At 37.3% G+C, this 26,833-nt stretch overlaps 1 protein-coding gene across 3 annotated transcripts; it reads left to right on the top strand.

Moving 5' to 3' along the window:
• Nucleotides 1-6: 6 nt before the first annotated feature.
• On the top strand, nucleotides 7-26,313 carry ano5b (anoctamin 5b). 3 transcript variants are annotated; one of them, XM_017405457.3, is made up of 21 exons: nucleotides 7-139; nucleotides 7,209-7,250; nucleotides 12,866-12,930; nucleotides 15,225-15,329; nucleotides 16,978-17,046; nucleotides 17,174-17,458; nucleotides 17,655-17,774; nucleotides 18,833-18,948; nucleotides 19,042-19,176; nucleotides 19,944-20,049; nucleotides 20,654-20,714; nucleotides 21,011-21,162; nucleotides 21,274-21,348; nucleotides 21,890-22,115; nucleotides 22,208-22,386; nucleotides 22,475-22,572; nucleotides 23,367-23,497; nucleotides 23,587-23,792; nucleotides 23,927-24,108; nucleotides 24,934-25,039; nucleotides 25,126-26,313. In XM_017405457.3, the coding sequence occupies exons 1-21, from the start codon at nucleotides 64-66 to the stop codon at nucleotides 25,348-25,350; spliced, it is 2,760 nt and encodes a 919-aa protein (XP_017260946.1). In that variant the 5' UTR covers nucleotides 7-63; the 3' UTR covers nucleotides 25,351-26,313. The 3 variants fall into 3 exon arrangements, with proteins under 3 accessions (XP_017260946.1, XP_037835868.1, XP_037835869.1); XM_037979940.1 differs by having other exon boundaries at nucleotides 17,655-17,807; XM_037979941.1 differs by lacking the exon at nucleotides 7,209-7,250 and having other exon boundaries at nucleotides 17,655-17,807.
• Nucleotides 26,314-26,833: the final 520 nt, after the last annotated feature.

The raw sequence follows: 26,833 nt of genomic DNA, 5'->3' as shown, positions 1-26,833 counted from the left end.
CCCCAGCCTTTCTGGCCGCCCTCCTGACGCGCTGAAGCCGTTAGAATAACCCCGTTAGCCGCTATGAGGCGATTAACGGGAAAGGCGAAGGAAGAAACTTTGATCGAGCTGCAGAGCGCCTCGGATTCTCAGATTGCAGGTATTCATGGTTGTTATTTTCCGCAGCATCTCGGATGTATAGGTCTTTGTCTCACGGGGGACTGTGAAATTTGCTCATAATGACGCTGGATCACCTCAGTGATTGTAGCTGCTGTGCGTAAAGGAGCTACACGTTGCAGTTCCTAATCCTTTTCCCTGAGCTCATCAAGAAATTAAGTCTTTACATGTCGAAATTATAGCATAACATTAAGATTACAACGTATAATCATAGCAAAGTACATACAGTCTTGAGTCAGCCCTCATTTTCTATACTTGGCTTCCAGAAGTCTTTTTTTCTTTCTTCTAATTTTAAAGTGGCCTTCAGGCTTCCTGGAAGTCTTTCAAAGTTTTATTTTGGCTGCCTTTCCACTAATTTTCCACCCAGTTCTTCAGTCTGAAAGTCTTGTTTGTTTAGCAACTTAACTCTGACCTTTAAATCATGCAGGCTCCTAAAGTCCAGGGATGAACCGGTGTTGTGTCGACATTTAACACAACTTGGCAAAGAAAGCTTCCCTATTTAAGCAGCTGAAAACCTGAGATACAGATAATCAAATTAAGGATGTTCCTGTGTCAGGTCTTAATGGATTTTATCTTGCTTCTGCATCTGCTGGAGGGAGTATTTAAGGTCAGATACTTCTTGTTTTGTTCTTCATTCAGCCACTTTTTCTGAGTGTATCTGTATTTAAAGTGAGTATAATTTGACTTTACAGCATTTTTTCCAAACTTCTCAGCTTCCGACCTACATAATAACTGTGGCAAAGACCAGTTTTCGTGTTGGAAGTATACAAACAATGCTAAAAAGCCAGTTAAGCAACTACTTTTTAATCACTTATTACAATAATGGAAAAAAAACATAGTATTAGTAACTAGGAGGACTCTGAGAGAGCACACCTCCGCTGAGGCCATTGTAACCAGCAACATTTAATTACTTGTTTTTTGGGACAATCCCAACAATTCCTGTTAATTTCATCAACATCTGCTCATTAGTTTTTAAGTAATCTTGTTACCAGACAGACAGACTATGGACAAACCAAAAACAGAACGTCCTTGGCAGAGGTGATTATTTTTACTTTTAATTTGGTTTCTGGAGATCATCTCCAGACCTCCCATGTGGTGCTTAATGGACCTCTGCAATCCAATTCTGCGAGCCACACTTCTGCAGAACTGCAGCAGATCCACTAGAAGAGCTTCCTGTGGTAATATTAACAACTCTCTCTTCAAATTATCTTCTGCCCAGATAGCTTTTTCTGTGAAAAAAGTTTATCAAACTGAGCAAACACAAAAATGTCTCTAACTCAACACTCTTAACAGATTGCACGAGATCTCACAATATCACTGGAGATTACACAATGTTACTGTCAAGATTTTCCCCAAAACAGCTTCAGTATATTTCTCCATTTTTTCTACATAAGAGGTTTTTATTTCCGTTAAAAGGGAGTCATTCCTTTCCACTGTCGCCTCATGCTTGCTCTGGATGGATGATTGTGCCGAAGTGAATTTTTGATGCAGTTTGCTGGTTTCTTTGACAGATAACTTGTTATTAATTGGCATTTTGTAAAAATATACTGAATCTGACTGTAATATATTGTAATCTGATTGAACTGACTGTAATTGAATTGAATTTATGATTTGAACTTGTTATTTCTTTGTATATGACTTGAAATGACTTGTTGTAAATTGGTAATATATATGGAAACTAATTTGAATTGATAATAATCTTAGTTCAAAACTTTGGCATGAAAGACGGCGGGCGATATGCAATCCTTTAAGGAACGCCAGGCCTTTATATGTATAAGGGTTTAGTCCCATGAAAGCAAACTAGTTTAGCAAAATAGCTTATTTTTGCTATAAACACTAAAATAGTTGTGAGGGATGATGAATAGTTTCATCATCTTGTTTGTTCCTGTCATAGGAGAAAATAATAATCAGTATCATAAGGTTTTTATGAAGCTGTATGAAGGTTAGCATGATCAGAAGTGCAGCACGCAGGTAAATAAATATGTGTTTCTCTTTTCAGCATGCTGTTGAATTTAGCATCTGTTTCTAATGAAGCTGTTGTCTGAGTTGGTCGGCCCTTCAGGTCAATTAGTGGTTTCAGGCTGCACTCACAAGAACACATTTCATTGTTTAGAGTACTTCGGCACATAAATCTGATTTTGGATAGCAGTGGGATTGAATTACTTGAGCTTGTTTTTATTTATAAAATGCAATGATACTCTCTGATGTCACAACATGGCAGAGAAAAATCCAGATTTCACTGAAGCTTTGCTCAGACATGAGTTTTTAATAAAAATAAGAAACGTGTTGCATTTTTAATATGTCGTAATTCAGGAATTGCTTTCTTATAGTTGACATCATCACTTAAAAAGGAAATGACCAAGACATGTTTTGTGGTTAGGACTAATTCCTCTTTAAGGATCTCATTAATAATGGAGGAGTAGAAAACTTTTCATCCTAATTTGCAGAGCAGCAGATTAGTTTGATGAAATATATTGTAGTCATGGATCTGGTGTGCTGATACAGTGGGCAAAACTGGGATTTTTTAAATATATTTTTTTTATATCAGAATAAGTCTTATTATCGGCTGCCACCATTAAAGGCGAGCAATCATGTAATTACCTGTGCCCTGTCTTTCTCTTTGTTAGCAAAATATCCCATAAACTACTGGGCAGAGTTTATTAAAACTCTCAGAAAGTAATCATTACATTTACACCTGTTTTACCTTTAGAGTCAACCTGATTCAAGCCAGTTACCACCCCAATGGCAAACACAGAAATGGCTCAAACTCAGTCTTAGTTACAGATATTGAGCTAAAATCTGGTGTAGGAGTAGCTAAGAGTCATCAGATTTGTGCATTAAAAATCTGGAGCACTAACACTGTATGAAACCTGACTGCTAGAGTGCTGAGTCAGTCAAATTAGTTCAACAAAACATACTTTGTTTTTAGAAAATCACTAATTAAAGATCAATCAAGATCCCAAGGAGGCTCTTTTGGCTCAGGGCAAGAATCAGGGTCTCCTCAGGGTTTAAGGGGTTAGGGTCTTAATCTCATTTTTCTCTGCCTTTCTTAACAAACAGTATTCAGTATTGAGTTGCATGGAAATGGTCCTGCTTACCACATTTTGTTTTGCAACATATGGATAACTTCTGGTAATGGATCACAGTTGATTTAGGTTTCTGCATAAATAATGATAGGCTACTATATAATAACCAGTCAATGCAAAAGTGATGGTGATGTCAAGGCTTATAAAATAACGTTTAGATGAACTGCAAAGAAATCTTTACAATTGGAGTTTAGAGATGGTAGAAATGTGCTTTGGAGTTGACTTCACTTTGATTATCTGTTAGTTTGTCTCCCCTGAGAGAACTTTTCCCAGAAATTAAGAAGCGATAAAGCTCTGAGCCATTTTCATATTCATTACTGGCAACAATTCCACAGAACATCACATCAGAAAAGAAGAACTGTCCTTTTTATTGCGAAAAATAAATAAATAAATCATGAATCATAACACTGCGTACAGTTCTGAGGATGATTTCAAAGAGATTGTAAAACTTTTGAATGAAACTCTTTTTTTTTTTTTACGGATGCGTGTTGTAGAATCATTCTGATCTAGAAAATAAAAACCTTAAAGACAATATTTAAAGCCTACATTGCTTTCCCAAATGCAAACAAGTGCTTGTAAATCTTTTCAAACTCTGCGTAAAAAATCATGATAACAAATAAAACAAACCAAAATAAAGAAACTGTATTCCCAGCAGTCATGATGAATCATTTTTAGTTAAGTGACTGTAATTAAATCATGATCTGACCATTCATGTTTAAATTTCCATGTCGTTTTCTTTGTGTAATTTGATTTGCTGTTGAAGTTACACTTCTCTTTATTGTGGATGAGGTGTGGTGCCATAAACCATTGTTGCTCTGCAGAGGCTTTGCTCTTACAAGGACAAACACATGAAAAAGGAAACAGAGAGGCGAGGAAATGGTCTGTCTTCACCTTTATGTGTTGGAGTGTTTTACCTTGTTCACAGCTGTCCAAACACTGATTCATTGTCGGTCGTGACTAACCTACTAACAGGATGAACATCAAACTAACATGGGCATTAAATCTTCTGGATAGTCTCGTCATCCTTTCTGTGGATGCCAGATTTCTTGCATCAATAAGGCACCAACTGGTAACAAATTTCATTTATTTTATTTTATACTTCCCTAATGGATATTAGTGTTCTTTTGAGGTGATTGCAGTTTGTATCTATAGCCACTGAAGTCATCTTCCTGTCAGAGGTGAACCAGAAGAACAGAGTTGCTATGGAAACAGTCTTTGTAATTGCATTACCCCATTTGATGGAGGCTCAGTACCAGTTAAGAAACAGAAAGCAACCACGATTTCCCTTCGACAAACTAGACAATAAACCAGACTGGGCTCTCAGGACAAGTTTCACATTTTTTGTTTATTACAGTCATTTTTTCTGGTCAAAGTTTAGATCAGGGATTCCAGATACCTCCCCTCTGACCTGTAGTGTTTGCCTTGGATGCACTACTATCAGACATGATTGGAAAAAAAGCACTTTTGTGTACCAGTTGTTTTGTTTTGAGTCAGGACAACTGAGCCTGAAGGACAAATAAACATTTGTTGCTGTAGCTAAATGTTTTCTGGTCTGAATGCAGAACAAAAAATGCAGGAAATCTTTAAGAAATGCACTTTTTGTGAGCAAAACATTACTTTATGTGGCCTAATTTAAGCTATTTCTTAGAAGATATTTCCCCCAAACTGTTCTATTTTAACAGACCTGTAAAGATATTTACCATTGTGTTTTAATACAAGTTACATAGTGTTTTATGAAGTTGGAATAAAATAACTCCTTGACTTTGTTTTGTTTGGATTATTCTTTTTTGTTTGGACCAATTTTGCTCCTTACTTCTTGTTTTATTTTGTAAATTCTGTTGATTTGGATTCCCTGCCATCGGGTCTTTGTTAGTAATCAGCACACCTATTCTTGATTTTCCTATTACCTCCCATTCATGCCTTTTGGTTTTGGTTTCATTACCTATCATCAGATCTTCTGTCAAGTTTAAACACGGTTCATAAAACACTTCTTTGATATGGCTGCAAAGACGAGCCCATCTTTACCTGTCTCTGGCTGTTCATAAATGACCATTCAAGCCAGCCACATCCTGCGAAGATGTGAGCTTTCATTAAAGAAGTTGGCATTGTGGGACCATCATCATACATTATAATACCAGACCAAATGTCCTGTAAATTATTGTCTTATTGTTGCAAACTAAAACCAGCTGGACCCAGTTTATGTGAGCTGCCATGTTGTATTATTGGGACCAAATTCTGCACACTAGGGCTGTGGGGCTTTAAAGTCCTGCCTACTCTTCCTTACATAATCATGGTGTTACATGACCTTTCTTTTAAACATGAGATAACTAATTACACCTGAAGGTGCTAGACAAATTAATATTTTAACATTTAGCTGCAAGGTTATCACCATCAGCAGTCACTTGTAGTTGAATATGATGGTCCTCTTTCCTGGTCCTGGCTGATCCTGGAGCTGCAAATTTTACTGCATTGTAGACAGGGGCAACTGGTGATGGTGGCTTTCGGTTGTTTGTTTGTTTTTTTAAATAAATGTTTTCTTATTTTCAAGTCTCATTTGGTGGCTCAGAGGCATAACAGTGACAGGTTGACTTCATTCCCTGTTTGCTTTCTCGTAAGAAAGCCTTTCGGGCACAGCCTGAAAGGGTTTTGCAAACAGGACTTTATCTAGTTCTTGTTATTGTTCATACCTTGTTTTAAAATATCAGTTGAAGCTGTTGAAGTATATTTAAATCCAGAACCTGCTTTCTTGCCTGCCCGCCTGTTTTCAGATCCCTTTATGCCACAAATTGTGATGACGTCTTCTGTTAGGGAAGTGGTCAGGACTTTTCTCAGGATCAACAATATTCTGACAATGAAAGACAAAATGACTTTTCCCAGTGACAATACAAGTCTGGTGTCAACATAAAAACACAGCATCTATTTTTGCTACCTTATTAATACTTTTCCATAACAGCTATGATCTGGACTTTTTTTTGTCCATTTTCTTTAATTTTCTGTGTATTATTTAAACTTCAAGCCTTGGGCATTTATAAATAAGATCATCAACACAAATGTCTTTTCAAGTTTTTCTTGTGAACATTGTAGGCTGGTATAACAGGAAATGTGGAGTGTGAGATAGCGAGGATGTCTTGTCATAGAAGCCTGTCAGAGCTCAGGATGTGGCTTCACTGTAACATGATGCACAGCGCTCATGCAGCACTATGAGGACTTTATAGTATATTGTTGATAGCGTTTCAGTATACTTTTTTAAATTTCAGCTCAGTATCGTACAGTTTCAGACACATTTACATGAATCCTACCAGTTTTAAGATGGCCCTCTGGATTGCGTGATGCTGTAAAGAAGTCTGTTGTCAGTGTTAAGCAACAGTAGCTGCTCATTAATGTTTCATTTATGGCACTTTATGTCTATATTAAGTTCAGCTGCTTGTTTCTTGCTCATCTGCTGTTGATCAAACACTTGCCTGGAGTGAATTTGTAGAGCAATCTGTGACATGTTTTCTTATCTCCCCTTGAGAAATGTTTCATATTATTAAAACCAGCTGCTGGGTTTAGCTGCAGTGGATTTGTTTAAGGGGGGGGAAAGCCAAACAGCTCTTGAAAGTGCGAGGACTAAAATAGACATATTGGTTTGGGTGAAGTAAGGAGGGAAGTGTAGCTGTGTAACAACACTGTGAAAAAGCAACAAACGTGCTGGACTTGGTGCTATTTTTATTAACCAGCAGACGCCCACGCAGCCTGTTTGAGTCATAGTGAAGAAAAACGGTTGAATCAAACAGACACCACACTGTTTACTTTCAGGTTATCAGCAGAAGCTCTGCAGCAAACAAAAGCTCTTACCCGATGCTCTTCTGAACCTTTAGTAGTTTTTTTTTTAATTTCTCGTGTTTGTCCTCTACAAGTGAAATCTTTCCTTTATTTTAAAGCAACAGTGTAACACAAACTCTGATGTGTGTTTGTCCTTTAAAGATGGTCCTGCTGTGCTGACTGCATTCAGGAACTTGCACTCAGGTACGGGCAGATTTGAGGCTTCTCGTCATGCCTGACTGTCCATCTTGTTGTCATTTCGTCTGTTTTTGAGCACTCATCCTGCTCGATGCTCCTCGATAGTTTGTGTCAATGCTTCGCTGTTGTCAGGTTGCTCTGATAATGAGATCCAAGTGTCTGCATGTACGTCTGCTCTGTTTCAGCTTCCATTGTTCAGTTCTGCTCATCTGCCCTGCTCCTGATAGTTTAATGTGCTCTGCATTTGTGGCTGAAGCATCGGCTCTGAAGTGTTGCACACAACAATACGCTGCAGTGAGGCCTGGTGTCCCAAGAAGGGCAGGTTGATTTTGCAATTTATACTAAAAATCTAATAGTTTACATTCAGCAGATGTAAATTTGACAAACAGACATTCAATTTGCTAAACTGTTCAAACTGCAAGAGTAATTTTATCAAAGGCAAAGGTTGTATTTCGCAATTATGTGGTTTTGCAAACCGGAAAGAACAGATTTATATACGTGTTTAAGTTTCACAATATTAGGAGGAAGTTCTTTAATATCTGAAAAAAAAAGAACAAACAAACAAGTCACAAAGACTCAGCTAATTTTGTTTGCTTATTTATAACACGAGTTATATTTTTACCTCTTAAAATAAGTGTTATCACTTGTATCAAGCACTAGTGTGACTCAGTCAAACTTTGCTCTATAACAAAAATACAAATGGAATACCCAATAATAAACTCAGTCACTAAAACCAGAATATTGTATTTCTTAGAATAAGGTCATAAGGCTGAAGTATTGGTCTGCATGTAAACAAAAATTTAAGAAAGTCAGCGAGGGCACATTCAACAGAACCAGAATAAAATCCACACAATAAATTGCACTTTATCTTTTTTGCACTCATTGCACAATAATGTTCCTTTTGCACTTACTCTGGCTGGGAGAAACACAGTAAGTGTTTTAAATATGGCTAAAAATAAAAGCAAAATGCTTGAAGTTTAAAGTAAAAATCTTGAAAAATCTGACAAACATGTGGCAGTTCAGCAAAAAAAATTAAAAGGTTTATGTGCAGGGAGGCTTTATCCAAACAAAAAGAAAAAAAAAAAGAAAAACAAGGAACAATCAGTCAACAAGTGTGGAGCAAAACAAACCCAGGAAGTGAAACTAATAACAGCGCAGAAGGACAAAATATTTCAAAAACAAAACAGGAAGATAATAAAACTGAAACTCTAAAAAGGTCTAAAGGTCTCTGCATTCAGATTTTTAAGTTAGTTACATTCCAGCTCTTACTTCGAAAAACATTTAAAAGAATGTTTTATTTTTAAAAAATATGATCCCCACAATATCAGCACCAGTGATTTATTTTGACACGGTCATTTAAAGTCTTTAAAGTTAATTGCATTTCAAATTTTACTTCAAATATTTAAATTGCTCTTGTACGCTGCAGTGATTTATTATTAGAGCTGTTCTGTTTCTTAACACAATCAGCACGAGTCTGAAGTGTGAAACAGATGACAAGCAATATGAGATTTTTTGGAGCTGAAAATATTCGGTGTTGTGTTCGTGGGCAAGTGACATATTCCTTCACATCGTCTTGTCAGAAAAATATTAAAGCAGGGAAGACGAACCGCCTTAAGAAGTGCTGGCTGTCTCCTAATATTTGTTTCACTGACTCAGTCAGGGTTACATAGATCTACAGTCCTCTGACAGTTACACACTGAGCTTCAAAACAAAACTGCTGAGATGTTAATATGCATCCAGAAACTTTATATGTTCCAGAGCAGAGACTTCAGCCCTGATTCTGCTGCAGTTAATTATTGTTGGATGCATTAGGAGAAGATTCACAACCACTGCAAGGGTTTTTGTTTTTTTACCATCAGTACCTCCCTTCTGCAATTTATGGATTGGCACAAGTAACCTACTTGGATGAGAGTGCACTGTAGGTTTTTCCAATGATACTTTGAATTATTCATAGAGGGGGAGACTGTCTGACCCTGAAACTACCCCCCTTATCTGGCCTTTAATGCACCTCTTAGATGAGGTAAAGCAGCAGCATAGAGCAGAGACACAGGCAGGTTCTCAGCAGGATTAGAGATAGGCCGATTATGCAGTCAGCTGATTAATTAGGTCAATTTTAAAGTTGTTTTTTTTAGATAACGGGTCTGAGATAAAAGGCGAGCCCGCTGTCTTAGGACTGTGTCATTTCACATGACACTACAACCTTGTGTCGATAAGATTTCTGGGATGGGACCATTTCCAGGTAGGGGAGCTTCTTGTTTAAGCTGTACCAGTTATTCACTAAACAGGTTAACTGAAAAAACTGCTTCACAACAAATTTAAGAAAAGGTTCTGAGCCTTTTGCAACTCCTAATACCCATTTGCCCTCCTGTAGTTATTGTGTCATATTTCTTCAATCACTGTTGATTCTTTTTCAAAATCTAACAGATTGTTTACCAATATGTAAAAGAAAAATATGCCTGCTAAACAACTGGTTTCATATATTGGCTATTAGCCGCCACTGTCCTCCATGATACATTTGGGAGTGAAGATTTAAAAAGTTTCTTTAGCTTTTCATGAGAAAAGTCCCAGCAACTTTCTTGTTGGGGTTCTGTATAACAGCCAAAGTTCAGAGAATTTCATGTGAGGAAGGAGAGAAATGTATAAACTGTGATGTAATGCACAAGCTTTAGGGACAGAAAAAATAAACAAACGAAAGCAGAAGAAACAGAAGAGAAGTCCAGGGAGTTTTTATACAGAGGGAGGATAACGACTGATTCAGTTCAGGTGGTGTGATTAGTAACTAGAACCAGGTGTGAGGGGAGCTCAGCAAGAAAAACCTAAACCAGGTAAAAAGGAAAGGAGATGTAACAACAAAAAACAAATAAACAAATGCAATAAAACTGAACCAGTATAATCTGAACAGAAACAGACATAGAACTACAAAATATAAAATCATAAAAATAAAAAAAATCAACCCCAAAACATATTAAACCCATAAATCACAGCAAAAATCAATAGATTATCATCACCTTCAGTGCTTCACTTCAATATAGTCTATTCATACATAAAGTGATTTTTGCCTTTTAATATTATGTTTTCATGCAGCTTCTAGGCTGATCAGTGAGCTGCTCATAGAAAACCATATATTTTACTTTTCCAAATGACCACATTATGATCCTGATGAGGCCTTAATGTGGTGAACAAGCACAAACATGTGGATCTGACAATGAATTGATGGTGATCATTAAAGCTGCACATGCTCGTTGTTGCCACTCATAAAGTTGGGGACAGTTTGAGCGTGTGCTTTTATTTGATTTGTGTGTAAACGATGCACCTGTGTGGACACATTAGTATTATTTTTATATCTAACTGAGCTTGAATTGAGTTCATATTTTCATTTTCGGATGTTTTAATTGCTTTCTTTTGACCAAGCTTAAGGAAGAAGAACACATTTACATCAAAACCTCATTTTAAATGTGTTTTGCACCCATTTTTATTTTCTTAAAGGTCTTCAAGCTCTTCTCTTCAGCCGATTGAAGAAATACACATTATAATATTTTGATCCAAGCCTTTAATTAGGGTTGCGATTTTGTATATGTTGTGTCGGATGCTGTCATGAAAGGTATATTCAGTGTTCATTCTTGCATTTCTTTAGTTTCATCACATCTATTCTCCCAAAGATCCAACCTCAGCATCCTTCTTCATCTCATACATCTTTAGTTCAGTCAATTCTACCTTTTCTCTTGTAAAATTATTAGTTATTTTGGCTGAGTTTGAGTTTTTCTTCTTAAGTTTTAGTGCCAATTATAACTTTGCTTTTACGTTTCCCTCTTCTGTTGTAAAACACCTCAATATCTCACAATGAGAGAAAACTACAGACAGAGCAACATTTTAGTATTGTTGCTCATAAATTTTGGGGGGTCAAATGTGCCCCTTTGATTTATCTTGTTGGAAAGTTTTTCAAACAGTTTGATGTCTGATGGAGGCCAGATCAAATCAGTGACTGTAAATAGAAGCAGGAGAGTTTTAAATGGGTTGAAAAGTGGATCAGAAAAGTTAAGTTTAAACAAGAAGCAGCTTGGAAGAATAACAAACTTTGGTACTTGAAAATGTCATAGTTTGGTTAAGATAACTGTGTCCATCGTTGCTGTTTGAAAGAACTGAAACTTCCCTGCAAATTCTCCACTTTTTAGTGTCTGTAGATGTAACACACACACACGCTGCTGGCCCTTTGCTTCTGTTTGTTCAAGCCAGCCTCTGATAGCTGGTTGTGTGAAGTTGGAGGACGGCCAAACGAGTGAGACTGAAGAAGGAAGGGGGAAAAAGGAATAATTCAGCCACATGACCAGCTGCTCTTCCCACACGGCCTGTGGAAAAATTATAGAGCTGCCATTTGGCCTTCTTATGCGTCAGAAATTCCTGCCCCTTTGCTGATATAATTTCCTTGGTTTCGTGTTCATCTCAAGACCTTTGATTGAACTTCCACGACTGCCTCGCTCTGATTGGCTCAGACTGCAGCTCGTGTGCAGCTGGGTTGTAGCTGCACCAGCCTGAAGACCTTTATCTTCTTTGTCTGTTGAGTATTTCCTTCAGAACGAGGTTATCTCGTGGTACAGTCGTAGCCCACAGCTTTAAGCTCCGCCCACTCTGCAGTGCCTTCCCCCCACAGGAAAGGCTGGTTTCCCACCATTCAGATATAACAGGAGAGCAGGCAGCCACATGAGCACATTCCCTCATTCCCTGTGCCACAGTCAGGGACGGGGGGGTCTGGTGGAATGTTGTGTGTCATTGTGGTAAATGTGTGTGTGTGAAAGTTAGTGATCATAACAAGGGTCTGTCTGTGCTGCTGCTGCCAGAAATCAGAGAGGTTTTATTGTTAAATGGAGGTTGTCTGAGATGCGTATTGATTATTAGTCCGACACAGAGTGGATTTAAGTGCACATTAATATTCTTCAGCACATCACACATCGTGCGTGGATATAAACAGAGCTTACACTGACTTAACTAAATTACTAGTTCTGTGAGATGAGAGAAGACTATGATCTTTGGAACTATTGTTTTCTCTCACAGGCTGTATGGATTCACATAAACAGGAAAACTGACACACAGGACGTTACAACACATAACGCTCTCGTCCTGCTGAATTTACTCTAACCATGTTTTAATATCTGAGCTGATAACACAACACAACGGGACGATAAGCAGATCTGCTGTGGACACAAGTGAAATCTAAAATTAGCTGCAAACTCCCATGATCCTCTCGTCTTCGTGTCTATTATCTGCAGACGATAATAGACGCACACGGTCAGTTATAACTGAAAATTAGTGAAAACTAATTTGGAAAATTTGGAAAAAACAGACAGAAATTAATTTTTAAGTATTTCATCACCAAACAATTATTTGATGTATCACAATTTTTCATTTATTGGTTTAATATTTATTTTAGCTAATTAAAGTCAAGCAGAAACCTAAATAATTACAAATAAGAATTACAAATACTGTATTTAAAACATGAAAACACTGTCTTTCCTAAGTTGTCTGAAACCAAAGTGTCTTTCAAGACAAACTTTATCTCCGTTTTTGTTTATCTTTACTTCCTGCCTCCTTCCTCAATGATGTTGCTTTATGTTTTTATTCTGCAGATGAGAGCAGCGGAAATGGTGTCAGTTCTTTATCGGAAAGAGCTCCACTGCCTGGACATTCTGAAGTGAGTAACAAACTACCTGTGACCTTTTAATTTGTTCACAAACTGTAGAGGAAAAGTGTTGGAGCAAAAATGGAGATGATAAAAAGAGTAAATATGAGTCAGGAGTTTGTCGGTTTTCATTTATAAAAGCAGTTTCTTTATATGTCGACAAGTCCGCCTATTTATAAACGATAATATCTTATTTCTACTTAACTTTAATACTAACAAAACCAGGGATTGTAGCAGGCGACTTCCAGTTCTTTCTTTGTCAGGATGCAGTGACTTCCTGTTTCTCTGGTTGCTTAGCAACATTGCAACGTCAACAACGTCGGCTGTTTCTGTTCTTTCTGTCGATGTAATTAGATAGTCAGCAGCTTCTTACGTACAGCCAGACGAGTGAGTAAATATGTTCCTCAAAATGTCAAATCATGGGGTTTTTCTTTCAACTCAGTGCATTTTTTCATATCCCAGAATCTAAATTTGTAGCAGTAGAATGGTGTCTTTTTTTTCCCTGTTTCCGACTTGGTTTTTATTGATTATTTTCATAAAGTTGTTAGTGTTGATTTGTTGAGTTTGGCTTTAGTGATTTTGCCTGACTGATTCTTTGTTCCCTCACCGCTCAAACTGCTGAGTCACAAGACCTCCGAGTCTCAATGAGCTTCTCTCATGACTCGGGTGGGACAAAACTAAACAGGAGACTGTTTTCAGTGACTCATGAGGTCGTCGAGCAGAGACAGAAATCTTCCTTAAAGACACTGATTAGAGCATTTTATTTCTATTATTATTACAGTTTAGACAAGTATGGCTTTAGCTTTCACTGTTCTGTCAGTGTCGTTTTTTCTTCCTAACGTGATTACAGTGACTCTATCATGAGCGGTCATCACTCCCCGCTTAGTCAGGCTCTGATAATCAAGCTGGGTGGAGGTCAGAAAACTGCTAAATTTACTCTCTTCTCCAAGAAGCCTGAATGGAACAACATAACAGCTTGTAAATAATGGCAGAAGGAGACCATCGCAAAAAAAAATAAAGTAAAAAATCTACTACCACTGATGTCATGAACTTCAGCTGGTGCTTTCTCAATGCAAAACAATATACTGATATGAATAATTTAATGTTGTTGTTGTTTTAATAAAAGCTTCTGGACCCACCGCTGTCTTTCATGCTAAAGTTTTAATCAAAGATCATATTTCTGTTTTGAAATATCTCATATAGATATAGAAATATTGCACAGAGATATTACAAGCTCATGTGTGATCTGTTAGCACTCAGAGTATGTGTTGGGGATGACTCTCAGCTACCACCACACCAGATTTTAGGTCTGCAAAACTAACTGGGTTATAGCCACTTTTGTGTTGCTAAGGTTAACTGGCAGCCATCTTGAATTGGTTTGACCCCAAAGGTTATTCAGTTGTTGAGGTACGTCCAAATATTATTTTCAGAGAATTTCATTGAAGTTCATCCAGAGTTATTTTGCTCACAGACAGACAAATAAACCCATATATGTATGCACACAGAAGGTATATTATTGCCTGCTTTTCATAGCAGCGGTCAATAAAATTATTACATATGTTGTATTTGTCAGGAATGTATTAGTGTCTGAAATATATTTGTATTTGTCTTCACATATGCTTCACATAGTTAATAAAAAGTCTTACCATAACTGTAAACATTTAGAAAAAAGCTATTTAAAATGAAACCCTTGGTGTTTGACAAAAGTCTTGTGAATTTTAAACCTCTTCAGTTCAGATTTAAAGCAGAAATAAATAAAAACAAATGGGTTATAAAAGTAATACCTTGTTTGGATTGATTGAAACACTAAATAACATCATTTTTATTTGCTGCATCAAATAAAAAAACTTAAATAAAAGAAACATTTTGCATGAAATATCTTCAGTGTTACAGTTTACACTGAAATGTAAAAGTTTATTTAAGCGGGTAAAACATGATTCTGCTTCATCATACGTTACGTTTGTGTAATAACAGGTTGGGATTATATAATCCGTCATTTCCTGTTTGATGTGGATTTTCGAGTTATTTTGTTTGGCCTTTAAAAATGTCTCCTCAAATAAGCATTTCATAAAAGACTACAGTCTTTTCTGAGCATGTGAAAGTCAAAATACTCTCTAGTGTATCTACTTTATGGTAAATTACTTTGACAGGTAATGAATCTTATGATAGTGTGTTAAAATCTGCCAAAACAAGTTTAATTTCTTTGACTGTATCTGTTGTTTTGCATCTGTCTGTTTTCATTCTATGTTCTGTGAGAAACGTAAAAGCTCCGTCCTTGAATTTATTTTTATTTTTTCTTCGTTCAGACAGACAAGCTCCGGCCGAACAGAGACACTGTGTTCTTCAGGGACGGAGTGCGGAGGATAGACTTTGTCTTGTCCTACGTAGATGATAAGGATGAAAGGAAACAGGTAAGTCTGACAACAGCAACAAAAAGGACAGGATGTTATTTTATTATTCAGCATTTTAACAGTCCTGCCAGTGATGCCGCTGTTACGCAATTTGAGGAATTACTTTAAAGAGGAAATGAGATTTTGCTCATTTTTTCAAGATACATGACATTTGTGATCAACATTGAGTGTAAAAACCTACAGATTTAAAATGATACTTTCTGTTAAAGAGAACAATAATATTTAGAAAAATGAGGCTATTTACTGACAGAAGAATATTACATTTATATAATCAGGAGGCATAAGTTGCTCCAGCTTTATCATGTGATTTATGTGTGAGAAACTGAGGAAATAAGAGGTTTTAAAATATTGGAACTAGGGTTTTCTCCCTTTTTAACTGACGCTGAGTAGTTTGTTCTACGTAGTTCATTATGTTACTTATTATTAAAGATTATTATAAAGATTTGGTTGATTTATGGGATTATTATTATCAGAAATAAGTCTAAAAGCATCAGACACAACCTGCGTGCCTTTAATCAGGACGCAATGGAGTCAATTTTTTTATTTAGATACTTAGATAAAATGATTTTTTTGTAGTTTTAGTGGTGAACAGAGACAGATTCTGGCCACAGACAGCTGATGAAGATGATGAATAAACATCCTAAGAACTAAATGTGCTTTAGATAAAAAAAAAAAAAAGCAAAACTTTAAAGCTGTATGTTTAAAATGAAAAGATCATAAATAAGCAAACATTCACTTCGGTGTTCAGCTGCTTGTTTTTTCTGCCCCCTAGTGGTCAAAAATAATTTGTGGAAAAACGTGAACATCATTGTTCTGATGTACCTTTTTCCAACATCTGAAGTCAGACTCAAAAACCTCAAGCTAATTTTAGTTCATTTTTGTTGATGTGTTGTATACGGCTGTGCAAATGTCTTAGTCCATTCCTCTTTTCTTTCTATGGTTCAGCTTCAAAGAGACAAGTTTTCAGATCAGTATTTTCTGGTAGTCTTTTGAATTTTTGTTTAGACTTTGGGAGAGTTTTATTCATTTTCAGCCCAGTACATGCATTTAGGAGAAATGGACTTTTTTATTTCTTTATTTCTTTCAGCTGAAGGGAACTTTGACTTCTTTAGATAAATAACTTTTTACCACTTGTCATTTCATAATGTACTGTAAGTGAATTTATTGTGTTATAATCAGAGTGAACTGACTGATTAAATATGGATCCATTTTGGATGAAATTGGATTTATGATTTGACTTTTTTTGGTGCTATATGAACAAACTGAAAGGATATTTTTTCTTTGTTCATCCACCGAACTTTGACTGATGACACATTCAAGCTAAACCCAAAACATGAAACAGTTTTCTACCTTCATAAGACAACATAATAAAGAACCGTATTTGATATTTTGTTTTCTATTTCTTCAGCTACAACTACAAAAATCAAAGTATGACTGCAAATTTATAAAACTTTTGCAGCAGCGAGTTGATTCCTAAAGAACTGAATGTTACTATAAGACTCATAGAAAGACCTTATCTCCAAAAATATATATTTGTTAGATTCTGTTTGAACCTGTAAGCAGTTTACAGCATTTTTCAGATCATGAAGTTGAGGGCGTGATGGTCTGTGTGGCTCAGATGTTTGTGGTTTTGTGTGTTTATCCTCAGGAACGGAGGAAGGAATTTGAGAAAAACCTTGAAAAGGCAGGTCTGGAGCTGGAGACAGAAGACAAATCGGTAAGAGATCCAACCACAGCGCGCCACTGCCATCTAGTGGATTATTTGCTGAGGCACATCATATTCAGAATCTTGTCTTAAAAGATCAACTTTGGGATTTCTCTTACAATATCATATTTTTAATCAGGATTCCAAAGACCAGAAGACATATTTCTTGAAGATCCATGCTCCGTGGGATGTACTCGCCACCTACGCTGATGTGTTGAACATTAAAGTTCCCTTCAAGGAGAGCGACTTTCCTCACAGTCGAGACGCCCCCCTCAACCGGATCTCACATCCTTTCCGCCTGCCGGACCACATCATGAACCCACAGCCAGATTATTTCACCTACCCCTTCGATAAAGACAAAACTGACTTCTTCCTCATCGGCGACAAGGAAACTTTCTTTCCACCATCAACAAGAAACAGAATTGTTAGTATCCAAGAAGTACAATATTTTTTATAAATGTGTTCAGTTTTGCTTTTTTTTACACATTTGACTGGAACATTTCTGTGGAAGTTTCTGTGGTTTAGGATCTTTTCTGTTGTTTGTACAAAACAATATGCAGCTCTGAGGCAAAATTTAAAAAGGCAAATAAAATTTTATCAAATATCTTTCTCATTTTGAGGTGTTCTACATCCTGGCTCGTTGTCCGTACTACAGTGAAGGTCGGAAAGACAAAGAGAAGACGGGAATCAAGCGATTATTCAGCAACGGGACCTACACGGCTGCCTTCCCTCTCCATGATGTACGGTTTGAATTAAACAGCAGGTTTAAAACGGTCAGAATGAGACGTTTTTCTTCCACGTTTGGGTCTAGTTTTTAGTTTCAGGAGGGGATTGTTGTCTTATTCATGTCTGATGGAGGATTTTAGCTGTTCAAAAAGTCCTAGGTCTTCTTTGCTGGATGGAAGCAGATGTTGTTCTAAAACCTTTCCTGCATTGATGGAGCCTGTCCATATGTGTAAGCTGCCTTTGCTATAGGCACTAATGCACCCCCATACCATCAGAGAGGCAGGTTTTTAAACCGTGAGCGGATAACAGGCCAAATGGTCCCTCTCCTCTTTAGTACGGAGGATGTGGCGTCTGTAATTTCCAACAAATTTTGATTAATCTGACCCCAGAACAGTTCTCCATTTTGCCTCAGTCCATTTTAAATGAGCTTCAGCTCAGAGAATACGGCAGCATTTCTGAGATTCAGCCTTTTTTATACCCTGTCCTCCAACAGACCTGTTTCCAATTAACCTAATGTGTTGCAAAATGCTCCTCCAGCTGTTTCTTATTCAAACCGTTTACTTTTACAGCCTGTTGTTGCTCCTGTTCCAACTTTTTTTGAGATGTGTTGCTCCTATATAATTCAAAACTATCTGACTTTTTCTTAGAAATGGTAAAATTAGCTTTAACATTTGATGTTTGCCAAAATATAAGCTTATGAGGTTTCCAAAAATTGCATTCTGCTTTTATTTACATTTTATACAACGTCCCAGTTTTTTTGTAGTTGGAGTTCTAAACAGATTAACTAAAGGGCCACTTTTTGAGCTACTGGTGTAGTTTTTAGAGTTTAGGACTTTTAATAATGTACTAGCTGCATTTGTTTGTGTGTTTGTGTTTTTCAGTCACATTTTACAATCAGGAACATCCTGATAATCTACAGAATATCTGATCACTGCTCAAAGTATAAAACAAATGTGAGGGAAAAAAAATAAGTGAAAACAAAATATAAAATACTGAATGTAATGTTGTGTTAATGGTTGATGTTAGTGTATATGTTGTGGTGTATTATAGTGTCCTCTTTGCTTGTTTACAGTGTCGTTACTGGAAAAAAGCGCGAAATGCGGAGTGTGAAAGTGAACGCTTCAACCTGTACAGCCACTGGGCGAGGTTTCTCTGCTTTTACAAACAGCAGCCTCTGAACCTCATCCGGTAATCTGACAACATCTTAATGCAACTGTTTCTGGTTTCACAGCACTTTTTACATTTCTCACGCTCGTATGTTTGTTTGTTTGTTTCCTGCAGGAAATATTACGGAGAGAAGATTGGGATCTACTTTGCCTGGCTGGGCTTCTACACTGAAATGCTTTTCTTTGCAGCTGTCATGGGTTTTATTTGTTTCACGTATGGAGTGCTGAGCTACGATGACAACATATCAAGGTTAGCAGCACCACGGATGTGGAAAACTTTAAATTACATTTATATCAGTGTGGTGAAAGCTTTAGATTTGTGTCACGAAGCATCATCAACAATACAAACAACAACCTAGAGAAAAAAGATCAAAAGTTGAATAAACTGACCTCTTAAACTTTCAAAATTCATGATTATTTACTGCTGTTTTGGACTGCAGTATTTCACTGTGTGTGTGTTAATTTTAAACCCAGTATTAATCTTCTTTACAAGAACTCTTTGAAAAGTTTGAGCTAAAACACACAAATACAGAAAAGGCTAAAGGTCAGAGGTCAAAAAACTGTTTAGCAGGATTAACCCTGTCATCACATCAATCCTGCTCAGATTTACTGTCAAAAATTAACCTGTTTATGAAGAAATAAAAGAAATAACATCTAATAAATTTCAAACTGGCATGCCACAATTATTGCCAAAATACTTAATTATTAATTAACTTTACATATTAATTCTATTAACTATCAAATTAATAACCTGAATACAATGTTATCAACTTTACATGAATTTAAATCAATGTAACATACAAGTTTTCATGTTTAACTTTAAAATAAAAGGATTTTGTGCAGATCAGACCAGTCACGATGTTCGACAACAAATGGCTCATCTGTAGTGAATGTTTATTCATAAACTTAATGTCTAAAGTTTAATGCTACCGCAACAATAATGTTTATATAACAATGTTTAAGATAATATTTAAGGAACTGCTTTGAGTAAACTCTGCTTCCTGTTTCTCTCCTTAGCAAAGAGCTCTGTGATCCTGCGATCGGCGGCAGTACCGTCATGTGTCCACTTTGTGACAAAAAGTGCCCTTTTTGGAAGCTCAACTCCACGTGCCTCTCGTCCTGGGTGAATATTTTATTTCATGTTCTAAAAACACAGTTATTATGTTTTATAATGCACTTGACAGAATACAACACATTTACAGCAGAATTTAATGTTTAGCTGTGATTTAAACTTCAAATTTACTTACATAAAGTACAAATCAGAAATCAAATGAAGACACTTAAAACTTATATTGCTTTTGTGAATATTACGTCCTCATTTTTAATTATTGCAACAATATCAATGCATAAAAAATGCCTACAGAAACTCTTGGAACTATTTTGGTTTGGTGAGAATCAAAACGAGAACATTATAGTAAACTTTTTAACGCTTCTCAATTCCAATATTTTATGTTATCATTCTACTATTTTCCGTTAAATGTGTTTACATTATTTTGCATTTCAAGGCATATTCTTCTTTATTCACATTTACACACTAACCACAGAGTTGCATGTTTGTAATTATCTTCATCTACAGAAAAACTCATATTTAACGTGTTTACACCAAACTCTGCAGGGCATTAGGCACGTTGGATAATATCGTCCAGCCCCCTGTGGAGTAACCGGTTTGTGAACCAGTATGTCGCTTCGTCTGTGTAACATCTAATGTTCCACATTCTCTCTTCCAGCAATCCCATCTGTTTGACAACGAAGGAACTGTGTTCTTTGCCATATTTATGGGGATTTGGGGTGAGTGTTGGATTCGGTGAACCTCCTGTCGCACAGAACAGATTTTCACAGTTAAACCTTTTCACACTGAAGCTTTTCGCTTCCATCCAAACTGCTGCAGCCCAGATTAACCCGCCAGAACTCTTATGTTGTTAATACCAGCAGTACGGGACGAAATACGTTAAGAATAAAACAAGATATCCAGACGATAAAATCACACACAAACCGATTGGCATGAAACTCAAGTCTCGTTGTACGATAAAATGTTTTTGTGTTTGAGCCCTGGTGACGGTGTTTACCTGGACTTATTTCGGCAGTGACTCTGTTCCTGGAGTTCTGGAAGCGGCGTCAGGCCCGGCTTGAGTACGAGTGGGATTTGGTGGACTTCGAGGAGGAGCAGCAACAACTTCAGATCCGCCCGGAGTTCGAGATCAACTGCACCAACCGAAGGCTGAACAAGATCACAAAGGTGCTCCACGATCTGCTGTCAGACATCTTATTTATCAGAGAATTTCTCAACATTTACATGATAACAAGTAAAGCAAAGCAGAAAAGAAAATTGAATGTAATTTCTTTTCAGGAAATGGAGCCGTTTCTTCCGTTCCACTTCAGGTGCGCTCGCTACTGCCTCTCTGGAGCCACCGTTCTGTTCTGGGTAACCGAAAAATTTGCCATTTACGTTCATCATCTTATCCTGTCTAATTTTTTATTGCCCGCTATCAAAAGGTGAAAGTTTGTGCTCATATCTGTGTGTCTATCTGTCTGTTAGCATTATATCTTGTGAGCCACTGTGAGGATTTTATTTAAACTTTCAGAACATAAACATTAGATCCAACAACAACTGGACAGGTTTTAATAAAGCTTTCAAAGAGTTACCTCTGGATGTAAATCAACAATTGATTTGCTACAGCCTGACAACATTACCAAACTTAAAAATGTCCATAAAACAGTCAGTTTTGCAGATATTGAGCTAAGATTTGTTGTGGTAGTACATGAGAGTCAGTCACAACATATACTCTGAGTGTGACATTGCACAATATTTCATAAAATGGCTATAACTTTATCATTTCTAAGGATATCTTATGTTGATAAGATGGCTTTAGACTAAAATTCCATCATGAAAGGCGGCAGGTGTAATGCATTCCTTCCAGGAACGTTAGGCCTTCAGTTTAACGGGATGTTTTTGCTCTCCACAGGTTTCTCTGATCGTGGCCTGTATTATCGGGGTCATCGCGTACAGGCTGGCCGTGTACGCAGCCTTCGCGAGCATCATTAAAGACCCGATGAGGAAGATCCAGCTGGTGGGCAGATTCATCACCCCACAGCTGGCCACCTCCGTCACCGCTTCCTGCATTAACTTCGTCATCATCATGATCCTTAACTTCTTCTACGAGAAGGTGGCCATCTGGATCACTGATCTGGGTAAAGATGTTACATCGGCCAGAGACAAAATCAGAACCTGCCTTCTGTCGAGTGTCCACCTGAGGACATCTGCTCTGTTTGCTTCCCCGCAGAAATTCCCAAAACTCACCTGGAGTACGAGAACAGGTTGACGATGAAGATGTTCCTGTTCCAGTTTGTAAACTACTACTCGTCCTGCTTCTACGTGGCCTTCTTCAAAGGCAAGTTTGTCGGTTATCCAGGCGGCTATTCCTACATGTTCGGCAAATGGAGCAAACTGAGAAATGAAGAGGTGAGTTTTATGTTGATCTGTGTAACTTCCTCTACAGGGACGTTTTTAAAATCCAGAGAAGTTGAACAAACTTGTCTCCCTGCTGCAGTGCGATCCCGGCGGCTGTCTGATCGAGCTGACCACCCAGCTGCTGATTGTCATGGTTGGAAAACAGTTATGGGGAAACATTCAGGAAGCTCTGCTGCCGTGAGTTCCTAAAATCTCAATATTTTTTAACTCCATTTGCATCTGTTTTCTATGCTGCTTTCCATCATTGTAATGTGTGCAAACATGCAAAATAATAACATTTATAAAAAAGACAAAATCTCTCACGTAGAGAATATATCAGCATGGATCTGTTATCAGTTATAAAGAAGGTTTGCATGTTTGATTAAATCTGCTGTGAACAATCTGTTTTAGTTGAATCTTCCATCACATAAAATAAAGGTTAGCCAGCCCCGAAAGTTTTATTGTAAACTTGAACAAAACAAAAACATCCTATTAGAAGTGCAGTCACAAAGTAATCCCATATATTTGACATAACGAATACCTCAGTAAGGTCTTTCTGCAAACCCTGCATAATATCATAAAATTCAAATGTTAGTGATTTGATTTAACAGGCATGAGTTATGCCTTTTTTATTTCGATGAAGTCAGAAGTATAAAAGAACCCTGTGTTGTAAAAGTTCATACAGATCTCATCTTATTGAGATAGAAGTCGTTGCGGCGGTGGAGCTGCACACGTCAGAACATGTTAGGAACTTTACTTTGAAATGTCATGTTTGAGTTTAACTCGTGACGACTTTTAGTTGCAGTTTTGTCAAACTACTTAGGTCAACGTAGGAAAGCAAAAACAGTACTTTGCATCACTTTAACATGAGTTCAGATAACATAAACAAAGTAGGGATAGTGATCAATCTTGCTAAATTTGTTTTTATTTTTAGCTTGAAAATAAAAATGAACGGTTTCAGATTTATTTTGACTTAATGAGTTCCTTTGTAGACTGATACGTAACTGGTGGAGCAGCAGAAAGGGACGGCACAATCATGACAACCATTACAGCCGCTGGGAGCAGGACTATGTTCTGGTGAACTTCAGTCAGCTGGGTCTGTTCTACGAGTACCTGGAGATGGGTGAGGCACTTTCTGTTCATGAAAGTCCGAGTTACGACTGATGCAGCTCCGTAGACTGATTACTTGTTCTCCGTTTGTCCCGTTTTCAGTGATCCAGTTTGGCTTCATCACTCTGTTTGTGGCCTCCTTCCCCCTGGCCCCCCTCCTGGCCCTGTTCAACAACATCCTGGAAATCAGGGTGGACGCCTGGAAGTTCACCACCCAGTTCAGGCGACCGGTGGCATCCAAGGCTCGAAACATTGGCGCATGGCAGGAGATCCTCAATGCAGTGGCCATTTTGTCTGTTGTTACCAATGTGAGTCCGTCATGCATGCAAAACTTGGCTTAAACATTGTCTAGTCGAGATTTCAAACTCTGCTCATAATTACGCATCAAGCTTGTTTTCGTTTTTAATAACAAAACCATTTCTGTTTGTTTTTGTTGTTCCAGTCTTTTATCATGGCGTTTACCTCAGACATGATTCCTCGTTTGGTTTACCTTTACGCCTACAGTAAAAAGGGCAACATGGAGGGCTACATCAACAACAGTCTGTCAGTATACAACATTTCACAGATCCCTCCACCAAACATGCCCGAGGACAACTGGCACGTTAACTTCACCACCACTTGCAGGTATTACAGCCTAAACAGCTCCTTGTTCATCAGGCTTCAGCTGTGGTTTAGTTTTACCTTTTCTGTAGCTTTGAAATTAAATAGTAGGGTCATTTGATTTCAATTTGGTATTTTGTTTTATTTCAAACTACATAGAGGAAAATGAATTATAATTATGACCAATAAATACAACAAAAACACACAATACATGACATACAGTCTGGAAAAGACGGACGGCTGAAAGCTTAAGGTAATTCATCTGTTTCTTATTACACAAGTATTTATAGAGAAGTTTCAGATTATTATGTTTTTATTCTAACCCCACTTAAAAAGATCTGAACTATCCTTTTAATTACATTTAGATTTTTTTATGTAAAACCTAAGACAGTTGTAGCTTTACAGTGCTTTTAGTTGAATAAGAAATGTTTTTACGATGGTAGTTTGAGTATGACAGGGCGGAGATTGATCATTTCAGTAAAAATTAAACTAGCATTTCTTCATACAAATGCATACAATCCATACGTTTTGCAAGACCCAGATCTTTTAGCACTCAGAATATGTGATGCAGATGATTCTCAGCTACTACCACACCAAAGTTTAGCTCCATATTGATGAAATTCACTAATGCACAGCCATTTTTGGGTTGGCTAAGATTGATTAGCTGTGTGATGCACAGCCAGTGATTACTTTCTGGGAGTTTCAGTGAAATCAGGAGGTTATTTTTTTGCTAACAGATAAAGACATACTAACATACAGACACAGGCATTTACACAATTCTACGTCTTTTATGGTGGCGGGAGATACATTCTAATTTTATTACGCTCCACTGCTTGTTGTGCCGTGTAGATACCGGGACTACCGTTACCCTCCAGGCCATGAGAGGGAGTACACTCACACCATGCAGTTCTGGCACATCCTGGCAGCCAAAATGGCCTTCATCATCATCATGGAAGTAAGGCAGCGCTGCTTTATCCTGCCCACACCTTCTACATACATCAGTGTCGGGTCATTAATGATGTGATAATTGTCCCTCTGCAGCACGTAGTTTTTGTGGTGAAGTTCTTCGTGGCATGGCTGATCCCGGATGTCCCGTCAGATGTGAAGGCTCGAATTAGACGAGAGCGTTTCCTGATCCAGGAGTACCTCCATGAATACGAGGTGAAGAAGCTCAAACTGCAGCTGAGCGCCAGTTTCATCACGGAGCGGTCGGACATGACGCTGACGCCCGACAAGCATGAAATGCTCTCTGAGTGCCTCACCTGACACTTCTGACTTTCCAAGCCAAGAAAATTGGTCTCAGAGGGGTTCTTTTTCTGCAAGGGCTTCTGTCTTTGACATATAAATGCCATTTCTTTACATGTAAATAGACCTTAATACTTCACCAAGAGGTGCACTTACATTAGAATCTATACAGAAGCGTCAAATGAAACAAAATGCAGCTTTCATTTTCACTTTGCTTAAGGTCTAAAGTTGTTTTGTCATCTGAAGAGAATACATTTTGTAATGGCTTTTCTTACATTTTACCAATATAGTATTATGAAGCTTTCCTCTTGTTCTGAGCTAATAACATCTTTGTGTGCTGATAAAGTTAAATACGATGTTAAATATGTAAATTTAGGTGTAAGTACCTTTTTAAAGCATCAGTTATTGTGTCATTAATTTCACTTTCTCAAATAATGACATAAAGGGACTGATTAATATATAGAAATAAATATGTGTTGGTTATGAAAAATGATATGGAATTTATATAATTTAAGTATGAATGTATAAAAACGACACTCAGATTTAAAAATATTTAAGTTTATGAGAGTTCAAACAGAAAAATCTTTCTTATTTGTCAGATAGCTTCACTTTGTTTCCTTTTAAAATGATACCACAGAACTTTTGAAGTGGGGTTCTGTGGGAAGTTTATGAACAGTTAATATCTTACCTGTTTTGGATAGCTCTTTGAACAACCTCACTTTAAAGAATAATTTAATTCTGACTAGATAAACAAGCTAACAGCTAATCCAAGTTGGGCCGAGACCAAATTAGATTGTTGCTGATTTAAAACCATGATTTCTTTGGAAGCTAGCTGTAGCACTTCCTGCTGGATGATCATAACATTCCTGCTGGAATAAATGTGAAATACAGATTTTGAAAACAGTGTTTGAAAAAAAAAACCCAGCTATGCTTAAGAGTAAAGTTGTTTTAAAAACAGCAGAAATACATTTTGGCATGAGGCTCGCTGAAGGCTGGCCGTTAACTCATCGGTCCAGTCAGAAATAAACTTAAAGAACTAAATATAACAGGTAAGATATATATTGTTCCTAACCTTTCCACAGAGCGCTGCTTCAAGAGATCTGAACTGTCTTTAAATAGGTAGCTACATATTGTTTGGTTGCACTAATTTAGAGCAAGGCTACACAACTGCCAGGTGTAAAAAATGTGCATTTAAAACAAAATACCTCCTTCACACTGCAGTGATTCTGTAACAGTCAGAAATCTGGTTTTATTTCTTTTTTTGTGATCAGCAGCCGCAGATTTTTGCCTCGTTTTCCACACGTGTTCGCGTCTTGATGCTGGACCAATTTATGAGATATAAAAACAGAAGAATACATGTGGAAAATATCACCAGATCTGAACAGATTATTCAATGCAAACACTTTAGATCGATGACTCGAGGTCAACGACTTTCCTTCTTAACTTCTACCAATATACTGCATACTTTAAGTCTCAGATTATTAGTGTTTCTGTATTCTGCTAA

This window comes from Kryptolebias marmoratus, linkage group LG15, assembly GCF_001649575.2.
Source record: "Kryptolebias marmoratus isolate JLee-2015 linkage group LG15, ASM164957v2, whole genome shotgun sequence".
In the NCBI taxonomy this organism is placed as follows: domain Eukaryota; kingdom Metazoa; phylum Chordata; class Actinopteri; order Cyprinodontiformes; family Rivulidae; genus Kryptolebias; species Kryptolebias marmoratus.
The sequence above is the reverse complement of the archived record's forward strand: the minus strand, read 5'-3'. Positions and strand labels throughout refer to the sequence as shown.

Excerpts from the sequence above, each read along its gene's own strand:
- ano5b (XM_037979940.1), top strand. The coding sequence starts at position 64 with ATGAGGCGATTAACGGGAAAGGCGAAGGAAGAAACTTTGATCGAGCTG. Across the intron at positions 15,330-16,977 it reads ATAAGGATGAAAGGAAACAG|GAACGGAGGAAGGAATTTGA; the intron begins GTAAGTCTGACA and ends GTTTATCCTCAG. Across the intron at positions 20,050-20,653 it reads CCACGTGCCTCTCGTCCTGG|CAATCCCATCTGTTTGACAA; the intron begins GTGAATATTTTA and ends TCTCTCTTCCAG.